Below are 16,973 nucleotides of genomic sequence, written 5' to 3'. Positions count from 1 at the left end.
ATGTAGGATGGGTTTGGATAGAAGAAGGGACACAGAAGGGGAGACGGGTGAGAAGTCAGACATGCAAGCTGAGGGGGGAATAGGAAGGAGAGCAGAGAATGTTTTGACGAAGAGAGAATCTTGGAGGAGTAGTAGTCAGCAAAGGCAGAAGGAGAGAGGGAGGATGTGGTTGAGGGGTCAGGGGTGGGCGGGGAAAGAAGGCGAGAGAGGGTTTGAAAGATACTGCGAGGGTGAGAGACTTGGAAGTGGAGAAGCTTAGAATAGTACAAACGTTTAGCAGAGCTGAGATAGGAGTCATAAAGAGAGTGGTAAGAGAAATGGGAGGTTTGATTGGATAGAGAGGGACATTTGAGCCAGTGTCACTCGAGGCGACGGAGGAGACGCTGCATGGAGAGAAATTGAGAGGAAAGCCATGGTTGAGAGGGTTTGCGAGTAAGACGAAAGGAGGAGAGTCGGTAAAGTTGATCAAGGGTGGAGGAGATAGAGGAGGAAAGAGTGGATAGAGCATCATTGGCCGAGAGAGAAGAGAAATCAGAGGGGGGTGAGAGGAAGCGAAAGTGTCGAAAAAGAGAGAAGGAATGAAGTTGCAAAGGTCACGTCGAGAGAAAGAGGTAGGGGAGGGTACAGGATCAGAAGAAGAGAGAAGGGGAGTAAGGAAGAAGGAGAGTAAAGCATGGTCAGAGAGATAGTTGGGTAGTGTAGAGACGGTGTAGGTGAGGTAGGAAGAGTTAAAGATAAGGTCAAGAGTGGAGCCAGAAGAGTGGGTAGGAGAAGAAGGGAGAGGATGTAGGAGTCAAGGATAGAGAGTAGAGGGGAAGAGTGAGGGGGAGGAGGGAGGTGAAAATTGAAATCACCAAGTACAGTGAGGGGCGAGGGGGAGGGAGAGATAAGAGAGAGAAGGTGGTTGAGGTCATCGTAGAAGGAGGAAAGAGGGATGTAGTGAGACGCATGCAGTGCATTCGACTGCTAAGTTTATCATTTCATTTTGCAGTGAATACATACCACAAATTCAATAGTGAGTGGTCAATAGGTGACAGCAGAGGGTTAAGTGGCATGGGAAATTGAGGCGCGGGTTAACTGCAGCAGTCGTAGCAGGCGACCCCCGCCAGGCAGCACTTTACAGAGATCACACGGACCCATGAGGAAGTGTGTGCAAATCCCTTCATCTCTTCATTGTGGGGGTTCAGCACCACCCCTTTCCTTCCTTAGTGGTGGCGCCGACCCGTGCCAGCTGTCCCTTTAACTAAGAGATACAGCAATCACTTCTTTGTGATCGCCATATCTCCTAGTTAAAGGGAAGCCACAGGAGGCCAGAGCCACCATTATGGAATAAAAGGCAGGCCAATGCCTTTTTTCTAATGCCTGACGCTCTTGTGCGTGGGCAGGAGCTTCAGGCTTTAGAAAGGGAAGGCCTTCGCTTTTAGAAGCCTTACATTTTCTTGAATAACTGTGGCCCAGGCCACACCAGGCACGGGGGGCCCACGCCTACATTATGGCAGAAAAGACATTTTTTACTATAGCCCAATGGTCTTGCGCATGAGCAAGAGCTTTGAGGTTTAGAAAAAAAAGCCTTGGATGTTGGCCTGGGGTCACCGGCTGGTGTCAACAGGGAATTTAGGGAGCCCTGGCAGCGCCCCCCCCTCAGAGATTTTTCAGAGACTGCCATAGCTCTGCGCCGGATTGCCTGGCCCACTTAAAGTCCTGGCTGACAGCCTTGATAAGTTAGAATCCATCGACGTAGCCAATTCAGCCGGAGGTATGGTTGAATCATGTGTGTGACCACCCGTGGGAAAGTATACAGTAATTTAGCCTTTTGTCTTGATTTTTTCATGAGGTCAGATGACATTCCTACTCATCCCTCAGCTAACATATTGTTAGTATCCTCAGTAAATGCTGTCCTTGTAGTTACAACGAAGGTTGCAGCCTCTCTATTAACAGCTGTCATTCAGCTGCCCAATTTGAAAAACGTATTTTTATGTTTAGATGGCAAATCAATGCAGTTACAGTCATTCTTGAAGTACATCAAACTCGATATATGGGTCTCAATGATGATTCCAATAGTTAGTTACTTCTTGTTCGCCCATCAGCTGCAAGGCCAAATGTGCAATGCAGATTAAAACGTCCTCACTCAATTGGTCCTCCTCCACAAAAATAATCTGCGGCCAGCTAGACGGTGATACACTTTGCACACTCGCTGCTAACGCGCTCGCACTACGTGCAGCATACCAGTTAATGTGGCAGTACAGCCCAGAAGCAGTAAATATCGAGTTAGCAGCACAAAGTAGTCGATGCAAGAGCTGGTTCATATGCCAGACTGCGATACACATAGCCACACTTGGCCCCAAAACCAACAAAATACTTATAACCAATCCTAGAATTAGATCCCTTACACTTAGTCAGTCCAGCCCTTAGACAGAATAGGGTCTGGTAATCTAAAGTCATCAGTTCAACAAGATATACCTTTCAGGTTGGCTTACTATTGGATTGAGCAATGCCAGTGATTGTGATTAAGTGTTCCAAAAGCTTTAAAATGCTCAGTTAAGTATCTTGCCTAGTCCCCACCACACTAGAGAAGACCCGGGAAGGGTGGGGGAGGGGGCAGGGTGCGGGGGACTTGATTACACCAGCACCGATTGTTATGTTCTTCCCTCTCAGTGGCAAACAGGTTATTGCAGAATTGCAGAATAGAACCTCTGACATCATGGAGCTTTCACCTGCTGGCCAAAGTAGAGTTCCATGATGAACAGTTGAGAGAGGCCTGACTTGAGTGAGGATGGATGACCAGTGTTCTGTCTATTGATGTTGCAAACTGAATCTTGCTACATGTTGTGACTGGAAGTTTGCTAGAAAAGCTGGAAAAGGTGCCAGTGGCACGGAAAGGTACAGAGTGCAAATATGCAGGAAAGAAGTTAAAGAAGGTGCCAGTGCTGTGAGAAACCTGAAGGTGTCTCACTCGCTAGTCCCTGGGGATCTGTCATCCAGGTGGCTAGGACATGGCCATCGCTTTTGGATCCAGTTCCTGGAGTGGACCCGTGTGGGAGGATCACCTGGGGGAGGGGGTCCTCAGGGAGTGAAAGTGGGACACTGGATTGCGAGACGTGGTATCCCCTTCACTGTAACACCTTTACTCCTTCATACCAGGTAAGATACTTAGGAATTCAACCCTCCCACCATTCCCAACACGAACACTATCAGGTACAGCTCACAGTGAGAGAAAACATACTAACACCGGAGCCCTATACATGACATGTCACAATACAATGGTCAGGAAATTACTGATCATTATACACACCTGACTTCCATAACACTTCCCCCCACGGATACAAGGTGGAGCACGAGAGCACACTCTGAGCAAGGCAAAGCACACAAGGAAGCAGGGGTTCCGAGATGGCAGTTTAACATGAGGCTAAAGACAGAAAAACCGAAGAGGATTGCATGAAGGGAAGTGCCCTTGACCTTTTCACTGAAAGACTGTTACATTCAGAAACCTTTGCAAATAGGAAACTTAAGACCAGTAATTGGGGCTGAAGAAAGCTGCATTGTGTGTCGAGGTACCCAGGGCTCTCCAGCTTCGATAGTCAAGGCGGGGAGAAACATTTGCCGCCATGGTACTGTCCTTGGATCCTACAACAAAGTATTGCCAGTGAAGTCAGCACAGCCAGTGAGTTGGGGAGACTAATAACAGGCCGGTCTGTGTTGAAGCCAAGGTTGCAAGCAGAAACATTGTACAATAAAAACTGAAGAGAACAGTGTATGTAGCGTATGTGTTGAGTGACGCAAACACAATTAATCAGCGGATAAGTGATTGAACTTTGAAGCCAAGATAAGATACCGTAGACAGAGTGGTCCGGCACCACATGGGTGCTCATTCGAAAGTCTCTGTTAGGTATTCAGCTGAAAGGTGGCAAATGTGAAGAGTGATAGAGAATTGTGAAATCGAAATGGTCCTGCAACGGGTCAAGCAAAACCCTGTGCACATTCGAAAGTCTTCGATGGTTGATGAAATCATAAAGGAAGTTTGTGCAACCCCAGCAGGGGGAGATCAGCTAAAAGATTTTGGGTAAAGCAAGTTTGTGTAAAGTTTTGAACATTGTGTTAAGAGATCTGAGCCCGACCGAGGGGGATCCGAGATCTGAGCTCGACTGAATGGGATCCGGAGCGAACAGTGAGTCACCCGAGAAAGAGTAACCTACAAAGAATTCGATACATAACTAATCTACGAACATTGTGGTGAAAGGATCTGAGCCCGGCTCCGGGGGATCTGAGGTGAATAGCGAATCGCCCAAGAACTTAAATACTTGTGATAATCTGAAAGAGAAAAATAACATATTGTTTATTTGTTGCATCAGGCCCTCTGAATGAAGGGACTTTGAAAGATAAAGAGACTTGGGCACGGACAGCCCCGATGCTAATGATTTAACTGTATCCTTGTGCCAGAGAAGCCAGAGACTGTGCTAAGCTCGAGTGTACTGCCTTGTCCCGTGCTGAAAAAGTGGGGAAGGGAGGCCAACGCCCTGAACATCCTGAAATATCATTTTGTGAACACTTCTTTCTTTTTGGTAACATTGTTTCCCACACTATTTGTATTTAGAGATAGGGATTGGCAATAGGTTTATTAGTGTAGGTCCTTTTATTTTAACAAGACACTACGAGGACTGCGTTATTATTATTTGATGGTCGTAGCTTGCTCCCATCTGTAGATTTAGGATTAAATAGGCATTTTCAAACCCTTTTTGAAGTTCAATAAATACCCTTGAACTGTGTCTGTCCTACTGTTGATACCATGCCTTCCTTGCAGTGGGTGCAAGAAAGAGGACAAGAAAACTGAGAGGAATGAGAAGGGAGTGCAGAAAGCCCCCGGAGGTAAAAGGTTAAGAGAAGGAAAAGCAGGATGTTAAAGAGAGGGGTTAAAGCTCGGAGTGGTCGTGCTTAGGAAGAGCAAAGAACCTGGTGTGTTCGAAAGTCTCTGATGCTAGCCCTTGAAATAATTGTATATGAAATAATGGTACATCCTGACAAGTTGAACTTGCGTTTTGAAATTCAAAAGAGGCCTAAGCTTGGAGAAGGAAACCCTAAGCGGCCTATCAAAGTGGAATATTGATTATTTGGTGTTACTGAAGCTATTGAAGCGTTGGGAAAGGAACTCCGAGATACTTCAAGAAGAAATGTGTTTTTTTTGTTATATTTTGAACTTGGAAGGAATAAAGCTTGGGGAAGAGAAGGCGTTTTAGGGCTTGTCAGGCCAGTAAGAGGAGCAACGATAGAGGAAAAGGAATGGATAAACAGCCTATAAAAATTTGCAAACACAAGAAAAGACTGCAGGGACTTCAATGAAGAAGGAATGGGCCATTCCAAAACGGCCCTCACTTTGGAGTGACACATCTTGACTCCTTTATCATTTATATTGTAGCCCAGGAATTCGACGTAAGCCGCATGGAAAACACACTTCCCTGCCTTGGCATACAAACTATGTTCCCTGAATCTTCGTAGAACGGCACAAACATGTTCGATATGTTGTTCTATAGATTGTGAAAATATCAGGATATCGTCTAGATAGACAACCACATACTGGTCTGCTATGTCCCGGAATATATCTTTCATAAAGAACTGGAAAATGGCAGAAGCGTTGCACACCCTGAAAGGGATCACTAAATACTTGAATGAACCGTAACAGGTTTAAAATGCCATTTTCCACTCATCCCCCTTTCAAATCCGTACTAGGTTATAGGCCCCCTCAAACCGAGTTTAGTGAAAACGACATAGGAAGCTAATTGATCCAAAAGCACCGAATTAAGGGGCAGCATGTATTGTTTTTTTACTGTAATAGCATTTAATCAATGCAGGCCCTGAGATCCCCTTCCTTCTTGGGAACGAAGAATAAAGGAGAGGCAGCGGGGGGGCCTGCAAGGGCGTATGACTCCGTTAGCGAGGCCAGAGTCAAGATATTCTTTGAAGACCTTGTCCTCCTTGACCGTGAGCGAGCATACGCGAACAGAAGGAATCCTGGAAGCAGATCAATAGGACAATTATACGGCCTGTGAGGAGGTAGTTGCTCTGCCTCGCCTTTATCAAATACATCCAAATAATCCCTGGAGAGTGTCCATTCTACGTTGAAGATCCGACTGTGCCGTAGTCATGTACGCTCACAGATCAGCAAGCAGCTGTAGTAAACTGGTTAAAGTATCCGCCACATCCATATTGTTTATTAAGACTTCTGATTCTGTAATGATACTCGCACAAGCCGTAATACTCGGGACTTCACCGTAATCGTGATGATCAGCTCTGGACCATTATAGAATAGCCCAGTAGGGGCCTCCTCAAAGAGGGTGACCTTGCCTATGAAATACCACCCCGTCCAAGCCAGTAGGATATGGGCAGGATAAGGACAGGATGGTGGTTCATCTGGAAGAGCGAAACATACCACAAGAAGAAAGAAATGGAGAGATTTAATACAGGAATATGGTTAGATAAATATAATAGGGAAGTGAATGAAAGACTAACCTGAACTTGCCGTAACTAGACTTTAAAATGATGATCAGGTTTAGGTGGTAAACAAACACTCTTTATCGAAAATATTCTTTGATAACATTTCTGGATTAGAGTAGTAGCAAAACTTCCAGGGGATTTTGAGGAGGTAGGGTAAAAGGGAAGGGTAGTTATTTTGGTTAGTACGGACCCTATTTCCGAGGGGGTACGAGGGCCCACTAATGGAAAGCAAAGAGGCAATGACAACAGCAAAGCGTCCACAGCTCAGAGCACTCTAATAATGGTTATTCCAGTAAGAAATCTGTAGAATCAAACAATGGGTCAAAAGACAATGCATTACTTACCGTAAAAGCATTTCTGATGGTCTCCGTTGGCGCTGATGGTTTCTTCGTCTTCGACGAAGAAGAGCCGTGGGTTATGTGTTCATGGGAGTGTTTTTTGTGTGCGTCAGTGTCGCCGGGGTGTTCATCCCCATAAGCAGGGCGTGAGCCGAGCTTGTCGGGGCCGGGGACAGACGACGAGGAGCGCGAGCGCTCCTTAGAGAGGTCTACGACTTCCGAAACAGATGTCGGGTTATCACATTCCTCGTCACTTTCTGGGGGGTGAGGAATCGGACCTCGACATGGCGTAGGCCGCCCACCTTTTGACCCTGCGGTCCTTTAAAGTCTTAGGCTTAAGAAGCTGACAAGCCGCGCAGCCGTCTTCCTTGTGGTCGAGGGGCAAGCAACGGTTACACCGTTTATGCTCGTCTTTCCAGGTAAACTTGCCCTTGCAAGGCGGGCAAAACCTAAAGGGTGTTCTCTCCATAGCTGAGGAAATATTTTACTGTGATAACAACCCCGAGGGAAAGGGAGGGGAAAAGGATACACAGCATGTGATTCTAAGCAGATTAACAAACATCAGAAACTATGTTATCAGCAAGGAAGCAAGTTCAAAATCCAGTAAGAAATCCTTAATACAGAAATGGGTCAAAAGCCATGTAATCAGCAAGGAGTAAGTACAATAAGGGGTTAATCCAAAAAGCAGGGTCGAATTACCAGAGCCAGGGTCGAGTATCATATAAGAGATTCAGTTCGGGAAGTGAATATGCAGTGCAGGAGATCGGCAACCAGGAAAGCAGCGTAGAACGTTGAGGTACAGGGAAGCAAGAAACAGAGTAACTTCTATCACAAGCATTAGCCGATTGCAATGCACGCGCACTTATGCGTGTCGGCTTAATGCCTTCTTTGATGATGTGCATCATGTGCTAGGTCGAAGAGGGTAGCGTGACCATGGAAACCGATTGGGGGCGTGATCGCTTTGAAAGGGAAGGCCGCTTGAGACCATGACCGTCTCAAAGGCGCTATGGCAACCGCCAGACATGTCTAGCAGTCACGTGTGTACTCCGTTTCTGCACACGGCGGCGAGGGATGGTAGGAACCAGAACGTGACAACTTTATAAATCCCTTACATTGAAAACTGTGACAGCCAGGTCAGGCTATTCAGCGGTTTCAATCTCTGTTCCTGAGATCAACAGGCTGGGCTTGGGCTAATGATGAAAAATAACCATGCTTTGGATTACCACAACAATGGAGGACTACTAGGATTCCACAGTCTGAATAGGCAATCAGTGACCCAGCACAGGATCTGCAGGCATGGAAATGAATAACTAAGGACTCCGGCTCCAGCAAGACTCCTCTTTTTAGCAGAGGTTGAGGCCCTGTGATGAGGGTGTGCAACAACATTCACTGCACCATTCTGTACAAGATCCAATGAACAACTGGAGTCCCCTCTCCAGATAATGTGCATCAGTGATAGGCTGAAGCCTCCTCTGAGCTACAGGACGACGATCTTGGCAAAGCAGTACTCAAAACTGGGTTGGCCTACCAGTTCAAGGAGAGGAGGCGCTGTGGAAAGCCTTCTGTCAAAGAAATATCAAGGCGTTGCCCTGCATTGGATGGTTTGTGCGATGGTTGCCGATTCAACAGCCTTTTTAGCATTTCTCTGCAGCCTCTAGTGATCTGATTTTTTTGGTTTCAGTGGTTGCCGATCCACTCCTGAAATACAAAAACCTGAGCTGGGATGAGCCCAGCCCACCTTTCAGGGAACCTACAAATGTCAAACACAGAGCCAGCCAGTCAGGTACAGTCAAGACATTAGTCATATAGAAGGTGTATTAGGGCTGTCTGTATACCCAGCCCAAACCTGTGCCCCACACAAACAAAGGCTATTTCCAGGGCTCTAGCCAGAGCCTGCAAAGAGAACGACCATATATGGACATTTGCTAATTGTACCCGGGAAGGAGACAGCCACAAGACAGTGATCCACAAAGACTGGGCTTCAAAAACATGACCAGACATGTGAGTATTGTAGTGAACAAAAAGGCTGTCCTGTCTTAAAGAAACAAAAGTTGAATAGGAATGAAGCCAAACGGTTTATAAAGAAGGTACCACTGCCACCAGTCTGTCTGGGCATCATTGAAAAGGGGAAACATGCACATAGGGTAATAAAAAAGGGGGACTTGGTTCCCCAGAACAACTTGCAATAAAGACGGTATTAGTGCTGCACTATACACTTAAATGTGATACAGGGCCCCCCTGCACTGGTAGCCATAAGGACCAATCATTTCCCCTAAAACAAAACGAGCTACGCAACTGAGCGAGAAGCAAAAATGTTTTCATTTCTAAAAATCAGGTCAGGATCACACAAGCTGTCAGCAGATTTTCTGGGTGGCAAATTAAAAGATGGAAAAGCTGCTAAACGAAAAATAAATCCTAACAATGAACTTTTAACAAAGAACAATTTCTCAGAGTTCATCCATTAGTTGGTGGGCTCATGCGTGCTCCATTTAATGAGACATTCTCCGTGTAAAGTTCCAGTCCATACCCCTATTCACTACGAAGAATTTCAAGCGATTCCATCTTTTTGCATTAAGAACCTATCCAAAGACAGATGTTTCTGAGGAGAGGAGACGGATTGATAACAGATTTAATTAAGTGTTGCAATTATTTCTCCTTACTGAATTTTGAATCTGCTGAGTATGTGCTTCTAGTGATTTGGAACCCATGAAATGTATGATTTAATTTGACATACAACTCATGACAGACTCCACATTAAGGAATGTACTGACAAGTGTTACACAAATGTTCCTTGATTAACGTTTTATTAAATATACTGTGAGCAGCCTGGCTCGATCAGGTTCTGTATCCGGTTTATAATTTCTGTCAATGCATATTTGCGTATAACGCACTCTGGAGAAGTGTGGTTTGCCACTTTTTCTTCTGGAATAGCTGAACATTCTGCGAGAAAAACATCACAGTAGCTAAAGGTCAAAAAGAAGGATTCTTACCAAGCTTCAGGGAGTAAACTCCTATATTCATACGGAGACGTGGTCTCTGGGAAATTGGAAAGAAGGGCAAGGTGGTGTGGCAGCAGCTCTGACCCGTGGTAAGTAAATAGAATTTCCAATGCCTGCACATTGCTTTCCTGCAAATATCAAAAAGTGAATGTTATGGCATGAATTCTCTTCTGGGTAAAGCGCAAAAGGTTACATTCGTCACCTCACATTTTGCTGCGATTCCCTCCTCCTTCAGAAGCATCGCCATGGATACATTAAATGTTGGCTACAGCAGGTTAATACAGCCTGTAAGAATTCAATATTTCAAGGACAGTGGAAAGTAATGAACTGTTTTATACGTGTGTCAAGATCCCCGATACAACTTAAACAGCAAATCTAAATGGGAATCCAGGCGGTTTACTCAATAGCCATTACATTTTACATCATCTTCAAACACAAAGTAAATAATAGCTGTTTAATGCTGGCCTGCTGATCCGTTACAAGAAAGCAATGATATTGGGAATGATATCATCACTGCAGCCACTGGTTTTGTTATTTATGAACAAGCCCAGCAGCAGTGCAACGTTTACATGAAAAACATTTATAATGTACAGGTATCAACAATAAAGATGCATTACTAGAGGAGTCACAATTGACATGGGCAACTTACTTTTAAGCAGGCTATGATGTCATTTGGAAATCCAGATGTGGGAAAAACAGCTCCAATTTTGCTGCGAATGAAGCTACAGCTCGTACAACCCCATATGTACACATGAGCACATAGATGAGATCACAGATATAATCAGCAATGACATTATGTATAAGATTAATGGGGGCCTTAATTGTAATCATTCCATTTGTAAAGTGATGCATTATTATCGCCAAAATATATCCCCAGATATTAAAGGCCTCTTTTGGCCCCATTGAAATTTGGATATTTTTGTTGCTTCCTGAAGGTGCTCTGTGGTCAATGTTAGGTTGAGTATTTCACTTTTGTCGTACTTAACTTTAAAACCTGAGATCCCTTTGTAGGTTTCGAATAGTTCTATAGGTGGATGGAGGTGTGAGATGATGTCAACGAGAGTATAATGTCATATGCGAACAAGACGATTCTTAAGACGGATTTCCAAAATAAGCCCTGGTGGGAGGATTCTGGGAGCGCCCCCTATTATGGTGAACAGGGAAGACACAGAATTCAGACAAACCCAACCCCCTCGGGAGAAGTGATGATATCTAAGGATTCGTCACACAAGGCCAACTACAACCAAAACACTGTAGTCAAGGCCAAAATATGAAAGCAGAGCCACCTTCAAAGCCATCTGCATCAACCCTCGCCCGACCCACCCATCACGCACTCCATCGTAAAATCCATGACCATCAACTCTTTCTTCATCAACAAGATAAGAATGATCTGCCCACACATAGACATCAACACTACAACCGACAGCAAACTACACATCCCATCTCGCAAAACCACAAATACCTGGAAAACGTATAATACACTCACTATGGAAGACCTCACTGACACCCTAGCAACCATCAAGGTCACATTGTAACCGAACAGAATTCTCCCTGTCTATGTACTCAAGACCCTTTCAATTGCAGCACTCCTTCCTTACCTGACCATCATCAACTTTTCCCCAATTAAAGACACCTTCCCCTCGACTGTGAAGACTGGACAAATCCTCCCACTTCTCAAGAAACTAACAATGAACGCTGACGACCTCAGCAACTATGTCTATTATCATTATTATTATTATTATTATTATTATTATGCCATTTATTGAGCATGGACCTAGCTTCGAGAAGCAACAATGCGATTTTCAGAGGTAACCAATACAGATACATAACAGAGTGCTATTCAGAGGTAACAACATAACATATATACAACAAGGGGTAGGATACAGAGGAGCACATAGGAGGGGTACAGCTGTACCGGGTGGTGGGCAGGAGAAGGGTGGCCGGTGCCTAGCGAGTCCAGTGGCGCGAGGGGCAGCATGATGACCTAGGTGTTGAGGAGGAGAGAATCCTTAAAGAGGTGGGTCTTGAGTTCACCCATCTTCCCTTTCCTTCAGTCCTACAAATCTGACTTCAGACCCAGATGCAGCACAGAAATGTCTACCATCAAGGTGATTAACAATTCTGGATGATGGCCATACTTTTGCCTCCTGTTTCTCCTTGACTTCTCAGAAGTGTTTGGCACAATAGGCCCCAAGACACTCACCGACAATCTACATTGGTGCATGGAGATCAGCAAGAATATCCTCACCTGGTTTATAGCTCCCTCCCCTGTTGTTGGCTTCCCATGCTCTTTTTTTCACTGCTCCCCTCACCATGGTATTCCCCAACGAGTGTAAAGTGCTACATTGCTTCTCGAAGTTAGGTTCATGCTTACTAAATACCCTAATAATAATCATAATAATAATAATGAAAATACTGACGAGAGAGGGGGCAATAATGACTGAATAGGGATGATGTAGAGCAAAGCAAATCATAGATCAATGTGACCAACAGTGGAAAAGTAGGACAAAGAAGCCTGAGAAATAGAATACTAGGTAGGAATGTAAGGCAGGAATTTAGGCCAGTCAGGAATATAAGTCACAAGACAAGACAGGCTGGAAGAAGAATAGGGCAGGATGAGCAGAGCTGGAACTGAGGCAGCAAGTGAAGGCGGTAAGGCAGGACCTAACAACCCGTAGGCTATCTGCATTCTTAACGAGTGACTCTGTTTTCTGCTACTGAAAAAAACCGGAACTGGATAACATCATCATTAATTGGCCAGCAAGATGTCACTCATGGACATTTTGGGCTACATCTGCCTTCTTAGATGGGATTCCAACAGTCTGTGGAGTAAATGTCATTGGTGTCAGCAAGCAGAATCTCCAATGAGACGGTAAATTGCAGGAACACCATGCTTGCACCATGACTTTGGACTTCACACCCTGAAGGATTGAACTAAAAGGATCTTAACGGTACAGTAGGAAGGTAAAACAATCAAATTACCCAAAGTGGGCCTATTTCTATTTTCTAGATCTATTTATATGCAACACAGGGCACTAATACCAGAAGGTTTCTTAGTGCTCATCCCACACAGTGCTCATCAGCATCGTCCTACAGCTAACCGTTAACACAAGAAGGTCTTTAGTCCTCTACGAAAAACTTTAGGACTTTTTGTTTTACAATGGGCTGAAGGGAGACAATTCTACAGTTTGGCAGTCAGTACAGCACTGGATCTACCAAAGGCTCTGACCCATTTGAAAGGCTGTATGAACATAAGATTACAGAAAGAAGAGTGTTGAGGTCTGGAAGAAGACAGCAACCTAAATTGTTGATTGACATAGAGAGGGAAAGATCCAAGGAGAGCAGTTTGAAAGAAATTCTACTTCCAACTGACAGCCAATGTAGTCTCTGAGGAACATGAGTGATATGAGCAGACCTGGCCTTGTTGGTAACACTTCTGGCCATAGAGTTCTGCAGAACCTGAAGTTTGTGAATAGAGAACAGAGAGCACCCTGTGTAGAAAGAATTGCAGTAGTCTAGTCTGGCTCCAACTAGCGCTCTCGCACAAAATAGAGCAGTGTCGTTCAGAGATGAGAGGGCTAATTTATCAAAGCAACATTAAGTAATAGTTACTGTTTTTCAAAGTATGGTTGATTTGAGGTACCATAGAGATAGTCGAATCAAAAATGATTTCCCAGGATAGGTTAAAAGTGATTTAGAAAGTGCAGTGGCTGAGGCAAAAAATGTCCATCTTGCCATGATTCAGCCCTATAAAAAATAAAAAATAGAATGAATACGTGAGGTACTAGTTGCCGGGTCCTGATCCAAGCAGACCAAATGTGTGTCGTCTGCGTACTTCTGGAACGTTGCCCCCAGATAAGCCAGAAGGTCATGCAAGGGCTTAATGTAAATGTTAAATAAAATAGGAGATGAGCATGATGCCTGGGGGACCCCAAATTCCACCAGTTGCGGGCTCGATGTATAAGGGCCCACCTTAACGCGCAATGTGTGCTGTGAAAAAAAGGATGAAAGACAATTCACTGCAGAGTGCGACGCCCCAACAACCTCTTGAAAGCACTGACACAGTACTGAATGTTGAAAGTATCAAATGCCGCAGAGAGGTCGAGGAGCATCATAAGACCCACTTGTCCCTGATCCATAATGTGTAAAAGGGAGTCCTTAATATCTAGGAGGGCGGATTCAGTGACCGAGCCTGGGCGGAAACCTGATTACCGATCCCCTAGAAGTTGGAATGAATGCAAGTGATCTTGACGTTGGAGTGAAGCAGAGCGATCTAATATCTTTAACAAAAATGCTGAGTTTCAGAATGGACAATAATTGGCACAGTCTTGGCTTGCCATGGAAGGCTTCTTCAGAATAAACATGACCCAGCCCTATATAAGCTTGATAAGTACCGCACACTCAGTGAACAATTAGGAAATGAGACGGCAGAGTAGGTGTTGAGGGATGCTGAACAATCCTTAATAGTTAAAGCTTGTGTGACAAATCCTGTGATGTAGTCCCTTCTCCCCGAGGAGGAGGCCCGTTCCATGAGCCAGGGAGGTGAGGACTACCCGCAGTCCCGTTGGGGGTGGTACTCATCAGGTTAATCTCATGGGGAGGGCATCATATGTTAAAGCGGTATGATAAACACACACACCATCCTTTCTTTCCTCACCTTCTTTTCCTTTCTCTGGTCATACATGTTTCACATTGTATTTTTGCCATAGCAATAGCACTACTAGTACTGGGATGAGGAAGATCATAACTAACTCCACTGAACTATTCCCTCAATATACAGACGCGAGGAAGATCTGGACTGTCACCTCACAATACTGAGACGAGGAAGATGCTCTGCACTAGAAAAAACTAAGAAGACCATTGCATTCAGTAGCCTAGCTTTTGTGTTCCATGGAACTTAAACAGAGAAGAGGGACTAACAACATGGTCAGTCCCTGCCGGGAGCCACAGCAAACGAGGAGAGGATTCCGCAGACAGAAGGGCTGAACCTGCAGCTATTGGCGGGGACATGGCAGAAAGCGAGATGGTGTCCCTACCTGCTTGGAAGAGGACCGAAGGCCAGAAGAGGCTGAGGATCCCGACGCGGACGAGCACAGAGGAAGACAGCAAGCAGGTTCACGCAGTCAGGCTCCCAAGAAGTGCTGGGAAGCCACATACGGCAACGCGCAAACAGGAAGCAGCGCAGAGGAATCGCTGGAAGGTGCAAGGAAGCCCGGCAGAGGTGAGAGACTGGGAGCTCATAAAGAAAGTACGGGGGGAGCCAGGGGACCTCAAGGGCACTACAGAAGCCAATGTAAAGGGGTTTGGGAACTGGGAGAGAGAAACACAGAAAGAGGGGTCTGGGACCCAAGAAGCCAGTGTGAAGGGGTCGAGGGCCAGAGAAAGAGAGACTGTATTCCTGGCAGGGGAGTGTACCAGGGGTACTGGGAAGAAACAGTAAAGCAAGCCAAACCGTGCAAGAAGACAAGGTCCTCCAACAAGCCCTCTTCTCCGTCGAAGTACCTGGTAAGGTCAGATACCCAGTCTGGCCAAGTGAGTCACTAGTGGGGCTCAACAGGGGCGTGAGAAAGGCCAGGGGAAGGAACAAGTTACTTCACTGAAACTCCTGTCTGCCAGCATGGGTATTGCATGGATTCATGTGCTCATGAATAATCCCTTTCATAAGGCTGGGAATCCTCAGTAAAAAGAAAGCAGTTTCGATTTAGACTAAAAACTGCTGGTCACCTCTATAACAATGGCATTCTTTTGGGTTATATTGCCCCTAGCCAATGACACTAGTCCTCCTAAACTCAACCCCTGGTGTCCATCTTCAGATCTGGTAGAGCATGTGAAGTGGCAGTATGAACCCCAGGGATTTATCCTCTTGCCCTGGTTCTTCAATGTCTATCCGGCTCCCTTGGCCTGACTGATCTCTACCTTTTCCTCTAACGTTCAGTGTTATGCGGATGACACACAGCTCTCTTCCAGGCTACCCTCTGCCTTCTCCTGGCCCCTCCCGACTGTATTTCCACTATTCAGGCATGTTGTGCCTCTAATGATCCCTGCTTTTATGCCAATAAGACAGATATCCTTCTCACTGGGACCCTTGCTCCTGCCTTACCCCTTTCACTCTGGCTGGCCTCCCTTGGCCCTGCGCCCTCACACTCTTGTGAGGCAAAAAACCTTGGGGGTCATCTTTGACTCCACGCTCTCCTTTTCTCCACACATCAAGGACATCTCTGAAAAGTCCCATTTCCAACTGCACCTTCTCAGAGGTTTTCTACATGTTCTCACCTTCCCCCAGAAGCTCACTGCCTCCAGAGCCCTGGTTCTCTCAAGGCTTGACTATTGCAACGGCCTCTTTCTTACTCTACCTAACTCTACCCTCCGCAACTCATCCAAAACAGGACCGCAAGACTTATACTTGGCCTCAAGGCCAGGAACGGCATCTCTCCGGCTCTGAAATCCCTACACTGGCTCCCGGTGGCTGCAAGGATCAAATCCAAGACTCTCTGCATTGTCCACAAGGCCTTCTGGGGCCAGGGCTCACACCATCTCCAACACTCTCTTCCTAAGTACCTTCCTTCCAGAGCCCTCTGCTCGTCTATCTCCAATTCTCTACGGGTGAGTCGCTTCTCCAAGCAGAGACTAGGTGGTAATCTCTTTCCTCTGCAGGGGACTCCCTCTGGAATGGCCTCCCTGCCACTCTCTGCCTTGAGCCGGACCTCCTTAAATTCCGGAAGCTCCTCAAGACCTTCCTTTTCTCCTCTTCCTTCTCTCTGCTTCTACCCTGCTAGCCTTTCCCTCCTTCCTTTTCTCGCTGCCTTCCCTCTGCTAGCCCTCCCTTCTTCCTGCTGTTAAGTTGACTGGCTGCCTGATGCTCCTCAGTCATATAGGACACCTGTCCCCCCCGACCAGCCCTAGCACTTGCCTCAGGGTCCTCCTGCACTGCCACCTGGCCTTCCTTGCACTTCCTGGGCATGTTCCCCCAGGAGGCCCTGCCTTCCTACACTTATCCCAGGGCACTGTTCCACTGGGTGCACTTCTCCCACTTCCCCTCCCCTGCACTGCTTGTCTGCGCACTTGCACGATCTAAATTATCCTAGGCCTAGCCAGATGGTTTGCCTTGTTCTCCCCTGTTTCTCCCCCTACTTGCCTGGTTGCGCCTTGA

General features: G+C 46.0%; 1 protein-coding gene across 3 annotated transcripts in view; it reads right to left on the bottom strand.

Moving 5' to 3' along the window:
* NBAS (NBAS subunit of NRZ tethering complex) overlaps nucleotides 1-16,973 on the bottom strand; it is a 3,456,930-nt gene that overhangs the window by 2,456,892 nt on the left and 983,065 nt on the right. For all 3 annotated transcript variants that reach the window (XM_069605942.1, XM_069605943.1, XM_069605944.1), the window contains exon 21: nucleotides 9,815-9,951. In XM_069605942.1, the coding sequence (XP_069462043.1) occupies nucleotides 9,815-9,951 (137 nt within the window). The remainder of the gene's footprint in view (nucleotides 1-9,814; nucleotides 9,952-16,973) is intronic.

The sequence above is a fragment of the Ambystoma mexicanum genome, chromosome 4p (genome assembly GCF_040938575.1).
Source record: "Ambystoma mexicanum isolate Mex_15411 chromosome 4p, UKY_AmexF1_1, whole genome shotgun sequence".
NCBI lineage: Eukaryota > Metazoa > Chordata > Amphibia > Caudata > Ambystomatidae > Ambystoma > Ambystoma mexicanum.
The sequence above is the reverse complement of the archived record's forward strand: the minus strand, read 5'-3'. Positions and strand labels throughout refer to the sequence as shown.